Source organism: Jaculus jaculus, chromosome 5 (assembly GCF_020740685.1).
Source record: "Jaculus jaculus isolate mJacJac1 chromosome 5, mJacJac1.mat.Y.cur, whole genome shotgun sequence".
NCBI classification, from domain to species: Eukaryota; Metazoa; Chordata; class Mammalia; order Rodentia; family Dipodidae; genus Jaculus; species Jaculus jaculus.
This window is the reverse complement of record NC_059106.1, coordinates 104,042,162-104,055,975: the sequence shown is the minus strand read 5'-3', so window position 1 is coordinate 104,055,975 and position 13,814 is coordinate 104,042,162. Positions and strand designations below refer to the sequence as shown.

At 42.9% G+C, this 13,814-nt stretch overlaps 1 protein-coding gene across 2 annotated transcripts in view; it reads left to right on the top strand.

Moving 5' to 3' along the window:
• The window catches only part of Elavl1 (ELAV like RNA binding protein 1), a 50,760-nt gene extending 37,469 nt beyond the window's left edge, over positions 1–13,291 (top strand). For both annotated transcript variants that reach the window (XM_004672193.2, XM_045149326.1), the window contains exons 5-6: positions 1,893–2,118; positions 7,983–13,291. In XM_004672193.2, the coding sequence (XP_004672250.1) occupies positions 1,893–2,118; positions 7,983–8,307 (551 nt within the window). In that variant the 3' untranslated portion in view covers positions 8,308–13,291. The remainder of the gene's footprint in view (positions 1–1,892; positions 2,119–7,982) is intronic.
• Positions 13,292–13,814: the final 523 nt, after the last annotated feature.

The window sequence follows — 13,814 nt, the reverse complement described above, 5'->3', positions numbered from 1 at the left end:
ACTAAGGTATTATTCATGCCACATGAGAGTAAATAAAAACAGCATTAGCCAAGTGTGGGTTTGCAGGTATTCCTTCAGTGAAATTTGACTATGAGCTCAGGTACTAGAGTCTTCCTTGCACATGGCATATTGCTGACCTTACTAAGTCAGTGGATGCCTCTGGTCTGGTATATTTTAACTATGTGGGTTTGAGTGTTTTTTTATTTCTTTTTGTTTGTTGGTTGTTGGTTGGTTTTTGCAGTGCAGGGATAGAACCCAGGCACTAAAACGTGCTTGGAGAGTATAGCGAAAGAGTCTTGGAGTTGAGGGAGCATTGAGACTGCTGCTGTACTAGGGGAAGGAGTAGCCCAGGAGGACCAGGCAAAGAATCCCAGTTGGACAGTTAGGGTGTAAGTTTTAGGAATTAGCAGGTAGTATCCACAGTGGTCAAGAAATAAGCCTTGGTCTAGGGGTCTCTGGCTGGTTTGTGCTTACATGAAGCTCAGTGTTGCATCATGAGGCAACTTGGGCCTCTCTGGAAAGTGAGTAGGGAAAGTGCCAAGGCATGAGAGGGTACTTGGATATAGTTGGCAGCATAATTACTCAGCACATCACCCAGAGTCCCAGGCTATCCCTATCACTGGTCTTGCCTACGTGCAAAAAGGCCTTTCCCTGAGGAAGAAACCTGAGTTTAGCATTTGCTGGTCATCAGAATAAGTATACTTAGCCAAGTTGGGGCCATCTTTCCTTTGAGACTATACCCATGATTCCAGCCCTTTGACCCTGTTATTCCTTTAAGTATAAGATGGAGCAAGTCCACCCCAACCCACTCCTTTAGTGCAAGCAGGCTTTTATCTCATTTCTTATGTTCTTCAAGGCACAATCTGTCCATTTTTCTTCTGCTTGGTACCAGGATGTGCCAGACAAGGAATGAAGGATGACTTCCTCCATCTAGTTTATGTCTTCACTGACAAAGTGCTGCCTTCAGCAGTCAAGCTTCAGTCTTAGGCTGCTTGGCCTAGGGGTAAGGTTCTGGTGGGAGGTTAGAGCTTGCCTTCAGATGACAGGAGAAGGTGTCATTCAGGCCCTGGTTCCTTCCATAGAAGACCCCAAACAGGTGTGGGGGGTACAGCAGGGGTTTATGTTTCTCCTGGCATGGTAAAACTCTATTGTCAGTTCCAGTATGGTTTTCTGTGGAGACTAGTTTGCCTCATTTGTTCCTAAAGGCCACAAAAGATCCCATGGCCTCAGAGAGGAGTTTCTAAGAAATAAATGAAGTGGTAGGGCAGGAGAACAGGGTGAAGGGCAAGGTTAGGATACTTTGCTTTCTTGGGGCAAAGAAAGTATATAGGCTGAGGCAGGTGCTGGACAGCCAATAGTCCCCTCAGGATAAGCCAGGAAAGCTTGGAATGGGGAGAATGATAAGACCCATTCCTGCCACTCTTAACCCTTTTCCCCACTCCTTGCAGTGGGTTCATGGAATCAGCAGCTGGAGCACAGGCCTAGAGCCCAGGGAGGAGTTCTAACCCAGCTCTTGCTATATAGGTCCACACTCCTTAGCATGTATGTTCATCATTCACGGGCACTGCTCACCTAATGGCTAAGTGGTGATGGGAGAAAAAGGATCTCTCTTGAAATTGCTTTTGTTTCAAAAATAGGTTCAGAGTGTCTATTCGGGATATCTTTTGGCACCAAGGGTATAGAGTCCTTGCTTCAACTTGAAAGAATTTGAAACAATCTTTGATTGGTCATTGTTTGTTTTCTTTAATCCATTCGTGAATTTTCATGTTTAATTTTTGTTTCCTTCATTAACCAGATGCCCACTTTGAATCACAGTAAACCTAACTTTTGCTTTCAATTTTGTTTTTGTCTTTTTTCCCTCTTAACTCCATTTCTGTTGGTTTGTTAAAAAGGTTTGTCCAGAGGGGTTGCATTTATCCGGTTTGACAAACGATCGGAAGCAGAAGAGGCAATTACCAGCTTCAATGGTCATAAACCCCCAGGTTCCTCTGAGCCAATCACAGTGAAGTTCGCAGCCAATCCCAACCAGAACAAAAATATGGCTCTCCTCTCGCAGCTGTATCACTCACCTGCAAGGCGGTTCGGAGGCCCTGTGCACCACCAGGCGCAGAGATTCAGGTGGGTGCAGAGGCTGGAGCACTAGCTGGCTTTTCCTGGCCTGCCATGTTCTTTTAAGCTGCAATAGCCTTGGTGTGGGGGGTGAGGAGGAGGAGGCTGCAAAGAGTGGAAAAGACTAGAGATGCTAGGCTTTGCTCCCGTCTCCATCAAAAATATATTTGTGGCCAGGCATGGTGGGGCACACCTTTAATCCCAGCACTTGGGAGGCAGAGGTAGGTGGATCATTGTGAGTTCAAGGCTACCCTGAGACTACATAGTGAATGCCAGGTCAGCCTGGGCTAGAGTGAGACCCTATCACGCAACCTCCTTCCCCCCCCCCCAAAAAAAAGATGTATCTGTGACTGGGTATGGTGGGGCACACCTTTAATCCCAGCACTTGGGAGTCAGGTAGGAGAATTGCCTTGAGTTCAAGGCCAGCTTGAGACAACATAGTGAATTCTAGGCCAGCTTGGACTAGAGCTGGACTCTACCTCAAAAAAAAAAAAAAAAAAAAACAAAAACGGAGTGAATGAGAATATTTAGAGGCATGGTACCCGACTATCCCATTGGGACTGACTGAGGCCTTCATGACCCCACAGTAAATCCCATAACCCCACAAAGGAGGGCCCTTGAGAAATGGGAACAAAAGAGATAGAATAAAAGTGTATAATCTGTTTATAAAATAAGGGCTGGAGAAACGGCCCAGCAGTTAAGGCACTAACTACCTCAGTTTGATTCCACAGTACCCACATAAAGCCCAATGCACAAAGTGGTACATGTGTCTGGAGTTCCTTTGCAGTGGCTAGAAGCCATGTGTGCCCATTCTCATAATCTGTCTATCTATCTTATCTCAAATAAATACTTTCTTTAAAGTGTTTCTGTGGAAAAAAAGAATGTATCTGTGACAGCTGAGGAGATAGCTTAAGTTGTTAAAAGTGCTTGTCTTGCAAGCCTGAGGAATCCCCAGAACCCACATAGAATATTTTCTTTTAAGTTTTAGGCCTGGTTGCTGACTGGGGAGGCTGAGATAGTTGGATCCCTAGGCATCACTAGCCAACCAATCTAATCTGCTTGGTGAGCTCCAGGCCAATGAGCAATGTGAGACACCCTTTCTTAAAAGAGTACATGCAAGCCTTTAATCCAAGCACTTGGGAGGCAAAGGTCGGAGGATCGCTGTGAGTTCAAGGCCACCATGAGACTACATAGTGAATTCCAGGTCAGCCTGGGCTACGGCAAGACCTACCTTGAAATAACAAACAACAAAAAAAAGAAAAGGTGCATGCCTGTATATACACACACAAATACATCTTTAAACCCAGCATGTAAACTCAGAAGACAGAGGCAGAAGGAGCTTAATATAAGCTACAAAACAAAATCCTGTCTCAAGGGGAAAAAAAAAAAAAAAAAGATCTCTGAAAAAGCCATTTACAATACTCTGTCAGTATCCATAGAGAATTAGTTCTAGGACCCTGTGAATATCAAATCCAAAGATGTTCAGCTCCCCTCTGTTCCATGATGTAGCATTGCATATACTTATTGACATCTATAGACTTTACATCATCTCTGGTTGACTCATAAAGCCTAATGCAGTCTAAGTGATATATAAATTGTTACACTGTGTTGTCTGGGTAATAGGACAAGAGGAAAAGTATATACATGCTTATTTTTCTCCCAGAAATAGTTGAGCTGTGGTGGATTGCATCTGCAGATACAGAACCCATGCATTCAGAGGGCCAGCCACACAGCTGTTAGGGCATTGTCTTTCATTGGAGTTACCTAGCATCCTAGCAACATGGGACTGGAGCCCTGAGCTTAAAAGATGCCTTGTGAGCTGGGGGTATATGTTCAGTCTCCATAACCTAAAAAAAAAGTCTTCATATTAGTGAGAGATAAGATGCCACCCATGGTGTGCTTAGACAAGAGCTAGTCTTAAGAAACTTCATACATTTGCCCTAAGGCAAGCCTTTGTCACATGGATACCTTCTTGTTTTTATAGCTGAGTATTCCATACCTGCTGCTTAAAGGCCCCTGGCCCAGAGGAGAGCAGCTCTCCTAGATTCCTTAGTTTTCCTGTACTGAAAACAGCCTCAGTTGCCAGGCTCAAGAAGAATAGATACAATTAGGATAACCAAATTGAATGTAAGTTTAAGGGGTGTGACTGTCTCCAGAGCAACAGAGACCCCAGCTTAAGGGCTGTTTCATTTGTCAGAAAGTGAAAGGGGCTTGATTATAGGGGAACAGTTTTCCCATCTTAGTTTTAGGTAGTAGTACTAGATAGACCCTGTTCCTGTCATCTTAGGAGATGTTATTTTCTCAATAGAGCCACATAGAGTTCTGAAAGCTGGCCAGGTCTCCTGGTTTGATCACAAAGGCATGTTTGGACAGAATTGGATCCCTCACTGTACCTATGTGAGTGGATAGACATTATCATGTGGGGAACTGCCCAATAACTGGAGACTAGGAATGTTAGAAGGATGGAAGGGGTCTTGGGTTACAATCACCAGAATTGGAAAAGAGAAAAGCGAGAAAAGTCCTCAAGGTCAAGACAGGATTCCTCTTCCTCCTGTTGTATCAGAGATGAGAATTAGGAGGGCAGGGGAGACATTTATGGCTGTTTAGGATCTCATCAGCAAGAGAAGGAACATTCAGCAAAAACAATGCATAAGAATAAGAGACATTTGCTGGGCTGAAGTCAGGTACCTTAATCTCAGCACTGGAGAGGCTAAGGCAGGAAGATCCTGTATAGTGACTTTTTTTGTTGTTATGTTTTTCAAAAAAAGATAGTAAGGGCTAGAGAAATGACTCAGCAGTTAAAGGCAGTTAGTTGCTTGCAAAGTCTGATGACCCCGGTTCAATTCCCCAGCTCCCATGTAAAGCCAGATGCAATGTAGTACATGCAAAGAGAACCTGGCTTGTGCTGGCATGTGCTTGTGTGCATACTAGTGTCTGTACACACATATATACATACATAAGTACATACATATTTAAAAACAATAATTAATAGTACCCCAAGTAATCTTACTATAGTCATCCCTCTGTTTTGGTGGAAAATGGAATCTAGGACTAACCAATACCCTCCCTCAGATCCTGGAATCCTCTAGTTCATGTCTTCTTTGTAAATAAAATTGCATTTGCATAGAGCACACACATAGCCTCTCTGAAGATTTCATCTCCAAATGATACCTGCCACAATATAAAAGGTAGAGGTGGTTGCTACACTTGATTTTTAGGGAATGGTGACTCAAAAAAGGCTATACATATTTTGGGCAGATGGGAGGAGGGATGGTTTGTTACTGTTAATGTTTTTGATTTTGTTTTTTGGGGTTTTTTTGCAAATACCTTCTTTGGTCCAAAGGCAAGTTAACTGGCAGATGTAGAGCCCAGAGATAGGGTGGGCCCACTGCAAACAATATGCAGGAATACGAGTGACTTGAAACCCAAAGCCAGCACCTTTTTCCAGTTCTCATTGAAAAGCACCTCACTCAGCCCAGTGTCTCACAGATACCTAGGCTAGGCTCTTCCCCACTCCATGCCAACAGTCGTGCTGCCCTCCTAAACCATTTCTGAACTACAGGAAGCCATCTGAGTCATTTAATCCACTCAAACATTCTCCTACTGCCTGCTCTTGAAATTAATTTACAAAACCATGGCCTAGAGGCCAAGCTAGTAAGAGGCTCAGTAACCAAGTAAGAGGTCAGCCTGGACAGACTAGAGTGAAACCCTACCTCAAAAAAACAAAAAAAATAAAAATAGAAAATTTGTTCATTTGTAGCAACACACACACAAGCATAAATAATTTTTTAAAAAATTGATTCTGTGTTTTGGTTCCTCCTTGGTGTGTCTGTTGAGAGGACATGTCTGTTTAATAGCATCTGCAGGGAACTGTGCTTATGCTGCAAGTTCCCACGTCTCCCAAAGCCCAGAATCATTTTGGAATAGCCACAGATAACTGTGTCCTCAGACATTCTTAGGCCTTCTCCCACAAAACATCCAGAGGGCAGCAAAGCACCAGTTTGTCTTCCTTAACCCTTGATATCATATCCCCAAGGTTTCATGTGTGTGTGTGTGTGTGTGTGTGTGTGTGTGTGTGTGTGTGTATGTGTGTCTGAAAATTGATACATTGTTTGAGAGAGAGGAGACAGGCAGATAGAGAATGGGCATGCCAGGACCTCTAACCACTGCAAAAAAACTCCAGATGCATGTGCCACCCTGTGCATCTGGCTTTATGTGGGTAGTGGGGATTTGAACCTGGGTTCTTTACCTGAGCCATTTCTCCCGCCCAGTTTCAGGTTTATTTTTAACATAAATGTTAGCCGGGCATGGTGGCTGCATGCCTTTAGTCCTAGCACTCAAAAGATTGAAGTAGAAAATCACTGTTAGCTTGAGGCCAGCCTGGGGCTACAGAATTCCAGGTCTAGAGTGAGACTGCCTCAAAACAAACAAAAAAGTATGAATAACTATAGTTCTGTAGGTAGGTGTAGTGGTGCACACCTGTTGCCCCAACAGGCAACATGAGTTCAGGCGGATCATGAGTTCCAGGCCAGTCTGAGCTATGTGGTGAAGCCCCTGTTGTAAGGGAAAAGTGGAGGAGGGATTAAGTTGTCACTGTGGAAGGAGCTCCCTGTATTGGTCATATTGTTGAGTGACCTGTGGTTGTTAGTATCCCCCCCCCCCCCAGCCTTTCCCCTATCTCCATAGTTCAGAAGCCTCAGTGGTTTGGCCCTGGCCATTCTGGCATTGTCTGAGCCAGCTCAGATGTGAGAAGAATTTTTATGTCCTCGAGTAGCCCTATGCATAAGTGTCTTCTCACTAGGCTGTTAACCCCTTGGAGAGGACCCTCACAAGGAGAAGGACAAAACTGAGGAAAAGAACAGTTTCCCACAGAGTAACTGATGAAGTAAGCCCCAACAGAATGCTTTCATCTACTTAGGGGGATATGGCAGAAACACCCATCATTTCAAGTACAATAGAAGAGCACTTAACTTACATGTGCTGGTCTCTTGAGTTTCAATCCTAACACCATAAAACAGAATAAAATTCAGGCAGTCTCTGAAATAACCAAATCAACCTGGACCATGCACACAGTAGGGGTGGAGGCCCTGCTGTCAGAGGACACCAGCTGCACCCCTCCTACTCAGTTTTCTACAGAGCAGGGTTCCTCCCTCTCTACTGCCTTATGAATTCCTGTTAAAAGTCATTTTGAGCCTGGCGTGATGATGCACACCTTTAATCCTAGACACAGGTGGGAGGATCGCTGTGAATTTGAGACTACCCTGAGACTACATAGTAAATTCCAGGTCAACCTGGGCTAAACTGACACCCTACTTCAAAAGACCAGGAAAAAGAAAAAAAGTGCCAGGCGTGGTGGCATCCCAGCACTCGGGAGGCAGAGATAGGAGGATTGCCGTGAGTTTGAGACTACATAGTGAATTCCAGGTCAGCCTGGGCCAGAGTGAGACCCTACCTCGAAATACAAAACAAAACAAAAAAGTCATTTTCAACTCAGAAAAACATATACCTCATTTTTTTTCCCTCACTTATGGGGAATTTTTTTTAAACAAATGAAATAGAATGAACTATTTGGGAAGGGGGTCTTCCAGAAAGAAGGGACAAGAGGGTAATGGGTGAATATGATCAAAGTACATCCTATGCATTGTTAATATGTCTCGATACTATTTTATGTAATGTTTTTATGTAATTGATGTGGTTTTTTTTCCTAAAATGTCTTTTTGGCCCATGTAGTACTTCAGCTTTGTGCAGCTTCAGTTTAGAGGAGCAGACTGTGTAAAACCATCCTTATACCAGTATTAACGTAGCTATCAATCCCATCCCTGCTACCTTTCCTTCACTGACCTTGACCTAAATGTGTGCTCTCTGTTTGCTAGGTTCTCCCCTATGGGTGTAGATCACATGAGTGGGATTTCGGGTGTCAATGTCCCCGGCAATGCTTCTTCAGGCTGGTGCATCTTCATCTATAACCTTGGGCAAGACGCTGATGAAGGGATCCTCTGGCAGATGTTTGGCCCCTTCGGTGCAGTCACCAATGTGAAAGTGATTCGAGATTTCAACACCAACAAGTGCAAAGGGTTTGGTTTTGTGACCATGACAAACTATGAAGAAGCTGCAATGGCCATAGCAAGTCTGAATGGCTACCGCCTGGGGGACAAAATTTTACAGGTTTCCTTCAAAACCAACAAGTCTCACAAATAACTCGCTCATGCTTTTTTTGTACGGAATAGATAATTAAGAGTGAAGAAGTTGAAACTTTTTTGTTAGCGTACAGCTCATTTTGCGCCAATTTTCACAAGTGTTTGTCTTAGTCTAAATGAGAAGTGAAAAGGTTTTTATACTCTGGGATGCAACTGACATGTTCAAATGTTTGAAATCCCACAATGTTAGACCAACTTAAGTTTCTTAAGTTATTTCCTTTAAAACATATATTAAACCGAAACCTAAAGTAGACTGCATTGACTAAAGTCCCTCTGGATGGTGGTGGAACTAAAAGCATGCTTTAGCCTCTGAGACTGTCTAACGCACATTTCATTTGATGACTCCACAAACTGGATTTTAAAACATGATCTTTTTAGTTTTAGTTTTTAATCTAAAGATGTTAGACAGATGCCAAGTGTGCATTTTCTCAACTGCTTCACCATTTTAAGCAATTTGTGCTTTGGTTGACAGAAAATTACTCCCCTTCCCCCCCAAGCAGGTCCACTGCCTCGTTCTGTTCACTCAGTCCTACCTCTGCCAAGTAGTGACAGAGGCCATCCTGTGTGAGCCATCATCAGGGAGGGGAGTTACACACTGGGTTGGGATGGGCCTTCCAGAGGAGACGAAGGTGTTTTGTAAGCCCAGGCACCAATGGGAATGGACCAAAGAGTTTCAGGGAAGCTCCAGTATATTCCAGAGTCAGACCTGAGCTCCAGGCACACCTGAAGATGTGTTACTACTCTGACATCCCAAGTTCCTGTCCACACAATGCATGCATGGTGCCCCACACATTGAATACTGTTGTATACAATTCCTCCAGTTCCAAGAGCATTTAACATAGTGTGAATGCATAAGATAGATCTATTTTTTAATAACACATAAACATTTGAGCATTGTATTTCTCGCATCCCTCCTTGTGAGCACTAGACATTTTTCTATCTTAGTCAGATTTTGTTTTGGAACTTTGCTTTCATATGGACACTCAGCAGAAAAGTACTTACTTCTTGCTAGTTATCTATTAACAAAAACTCTTTAATTTGTAGTTTTAAAGATTAACCCTCAAAGTTCTCTTCATAGCTACCTTGACATTTGGGGTTGTTCTGTTCTGTTAATTTTCTTTTGCTTTTTTGTGTTTTTTGTTTGTTTTTACTTTTGCATTTAAGACCATTAAATTTGATTTTGTTTTGCTCAAGTTTTGTTTTGTTTTTTGTTTTACCTTTTCTTTCTTTTTGGCTAGGGAAGTCATAGACAGCCCAGCATTCAGGAAGGAATCATAAGACCTTAAACAAACACTTGCCTCAGAGAAGAAACATTTCTGAATCCGTGGCGTAGGAGCACATAGTCATGAAGCAGTGGTTCTTAACTCAGGAGCTAGTAGAAAGGGTCAGAGGAAAGGCCTTCAGAGGGGACAAGGCCAGATCTGTAGCAGTTCAAGAATGTAGTCTGTTTTTTATAAGTAGTATATAAAGAGAATCAAAACCAGGATAACTCACTCACTGGCAGCTCTTAACTTTGACACAAGACTGAAATAGTTAAGAACAAACTTGTTTTTAGTTCTTGATGTTATGGAACGACAACATTTACTTATCTAGCTATTTATTTATTTATTCATTTATCTAGCTATTTATTTAAGTGGAAAATTGAGCGATAAGCACAGCTGTCTCCAAAACAGGTCAGTGTCTTGAAGTTCTTCCTTGGACAGTTTGAGGCTGCCTGTCCCCCACACCCTTCCCCTAGACTTCCTGGAGGAGCTGTTTACAATGATCCCAAATTGAGGTTGCCTCGCACAGCCAGGCTTTTTCTTGCTAAAAGGAGCCAAGTACTATACAGGACCTTGCTCCTTCTAAACCCAGCTCCTTACTCAAAAGCCAGCCCTAGAGCTCTCCTGGAATCTAGAACCAAGACCCATTTTTCTGGATCTGACAAAGGTCTCTGTTCATTGCCCCAGAGCATTCTTGGGACCAGAATGTTTTCCTAGAAAGATGGGCCCTTCTGGTTCCTTAGGTCATCACTCCTGTGCATTCCTGCAGCCTTAGTGAGTGTCCCATCTCAGAAGGGGATACTGTCTTACATTTAAACTGAAGGGCACCAGGACTTCACAGCCAGCTCTCTAGCTGCCCCATTCCCTCTGTGCACCTGTTTGCTCTGTAGTGATTGTTCTGATACTGGGATATGTGAGAGGGAAATGGAGAAATGAGCTTTTGGAAGTCACTGCAAGTTTCTCTCAGTTTAATGAAATTACGTTTTGTGTGGGTTCCACTGGTTGAACAGCTTTCTGTATGAAAATCCCAGTGCATCTCGTGGGGAGCTTTCATTTGCCAGTCTTTGAAAGGACTGGTTTTGAAAATGGCACCTCTAAAAGAAATTTTTACTTCATCAAGGATCTAGGTGCTGGGCCTGGACTTTGGGGTTCATGACAGCTTAACAAGGCCTGCTCAGGAAGGAAGATCCCAGAACCCTAAACCTGAGGCACAGAGGCTCCAAAATTTCCACCACTAGCACTACAAAGAAAAAAAGTTAGAACCCCAAATAAACTTTCTTAAAAATTTTTACATAAATCTATCACATTTTTATTCAGCAGAATAAGTGTTTTTCTTTCATTTGGGAATTTGATGGGTTTTTGGGGGTGGCGGGGGTTGAGGTAAGCTCTTGCTCAGACTGACTTGGAATTCACTATGTAGTCTCAGGGTGGCCTTGAACTCATGGTGATCCTCCTACCTCTGCCTCCTAAGCAAGCGGCTAGGATTAAAGCCGTGCACCACCACACCCAGCCTGATTTTAAAAAAAAAGAAGAAGAAGAATAGGTAGATCACTCATATCTGGTTCAGTACAGACCAGAGGCTTTGAGTGAATTCTCTTGATCTGTGTAATTTTCTTTGGAGGTAGTTGTTGAGTACCTGCATATACTTAGCCCAAGTTCTTGTTTGGGTTATCCATTTTTCTACATGGCTGTGCCCTGATAATGCTTTTCCAAGTATTGTGCCAAGCCATGCCACCTAATTGCTGTGCTGGGATTGTCTCCAACTTCGGCCACCATCTTGCTTAGCTCTCTGAGAATTAAGCTTCCCAGGCACCTGGTGCCATGGTACTGGGTTGGTTCCACTTCCTGGCACATGTGTCCCCCTCGCCAGGGGCAGCTGCTTTAGTCTTGTAGGAGTCTGCATTTGCCGTTAGTTTGGGAACTACCATGGCCAATGCCTCTGAACTGGCAGTCATGGATGTCCCTACTGGATCACAGAAGATGGACCCCAAGACATTCAGTGGCAATTTTTTACCGACCCCTGTTTGCTTCTATAAGAACTATTTGTAAGGTATTGAAAAGATGGAAATTAATCCAGTATTGGATTTGAAAATCAAAGTCGGACTGGACAGATGGCACAGTGGTTAAAGGCACTTGCTTGCAAAGTCTGACGGCCCAGGTTCAATTCCTCAGTACCCACGTAAAGCCAGATGCACAAAGCATCACATGCATCTGAAGTTGGCCAGAAACCCTAATGTGCCCATTCCCTCCCCTTCACTCTCCCTCCTCTTTTCCCCCTGCCTCCTGCTTGCAAATAAAAATATTTTTTAAAAAATCAAAGTTAACATAATTTAGCTGTTCCATTTCACAGCCTGCTTTCATTGCTGCATTCTTGGTCAAGCCAGGTCTCCATTATTGAACAAAAGAAAGTAAGAGTTAAGCAGACAAGGGCCTCCGTACTCCAATCTGATCATCTCCACCTTTCCTTTCCATTCTCCCAGGACCCTTCTTATCTACTGGGATGTGATAGCCCTTTAGACACCCCTGGGGTTCACAGTACTACAGAGTGTCTCCAAACTTCCCTAAAATTGCAATCACTTTCTGTTGAGTGACTGATAATTGACACATTTCTTAGGGGGAGCGGTAGAATGTGAATCTTGATCCCAGACAGGAACATTTTATACCCTGGCATTCAATGACTGTATTATGTCTTCTCTTAACCTTTTGCAGGTAGTGTTCGGTTTTGGTCATGAAAGTAAATTTTTTATTTATTTTACTTTTTTTTTTTTTTTAACTTGTAAGTGACCAACCACAAGTATGGATGTTAGGCTAATGGAGACTTTGAGAAGACTTGTGTTTTCTGTCCCATCCCCCAAGAGAAGGCTTGTCCATTGGTTGGGACTGCCATTTTCCACACGCTGTTTTCCTATCAGTGGTTTGCACTGGGGGAGGGAGGGCTTTGCCAGCCGATGCCCATGTTGTATAGTAGATGGCTAGACATTTTGTATATTAGTGTGTTTTAAGTTATTGATTTGTTTTATATGAAATAATTTATTTTTCAGGTACCTTTTTTTTATTTTAACTTTGTTTTTAAACATAGGTTTGTTTTCAATAAAGTCTGACACTGCTGTCCAAAAGCCAAAAACAAAGTGGATCCCATTGTGTTCTTTGCAGGATGTTAATGTAACTTAGCTTTTAAAATATTTCTAGAAAAAGGAAGGGTTAAGGGACAAAAGCCCTTATCAGTTCTCTATCTCCCTATTGCCTTTTTCTTTAAATCCTTGTGAATAAATGTTCTTCAGTGTCTTAGGAGGAACAAATAGATTTTGATAATCCAGAAGATTCCAGATTAATAAATGAATCTTTGAAAGAAGACCATTTTTCAATTTTTTAGTGAAGTGTGAATATTTTTTGTCAATGGCTTTCTCAAAGAGAATGAAACTTTTGCACCATTTTCAGAGTTTTTATAGAGATGCCAAATTGATATATTTACATGTAATGGAAACATGAAAACGTTTTATTAAACAATTGTTCATAGCTGTGTAGACATTTTAATTCAGTTTCCAAAGCTCTCAAAAGCGTATTCTTGAAGTACGGGGTGTTACTGATGATTCCATATGAGTCAGTTTGTCCAAATACTTAGCTCTTTTAGCAGGTATCAGGTTTGTGTTAAAACTGTTTGTACCAATGACTGGAATTCTGTGATATTTGGGTAATAAAGGAAGTGGGATTGTTGAGATGTGACGGTTTAGGGGTGATCGTGTGTGACTTGTCAGCAGCCCACAGCTGAGTAAAGATCGTACAGTGAGCCTGGGCCAAACCACCTTCCTTGACAATGACCCCTCCTGCTTCTACCCAAATGCTGCTGCTTATGGATAAATTCACCAGCCAGCTGCCTCCCCTGTTTCTACTGGGTGTGGCCTGTTAGTCTGACCCCCATATCAGCCCCTCCCCATAGCTTGCTGCCACCTCAGATCCTACCTCTTCCTCTCACCCCAGTTTGAACCATAACATGACCATTCCTGAACCTGAGACCATAAAGCACTCAATTCTATAGACTTGGGATACAACTTAGACTTGGATACTAGCCTGCCCCCACCAACACTCCCTATTGGGGTTCTTGGGCCTCCTGGCCAGCTTTTTTCCCTAGGGATGCTTTCTAGGACCTCTCAGGAATGCTCTCTAGTCTTTGTGCAGGACTATGGGATTTTGGTTTTTTGATTTTTTGAGGTAGGGTCTCACTCTAGCCCAGGCTGACCTGGAATTT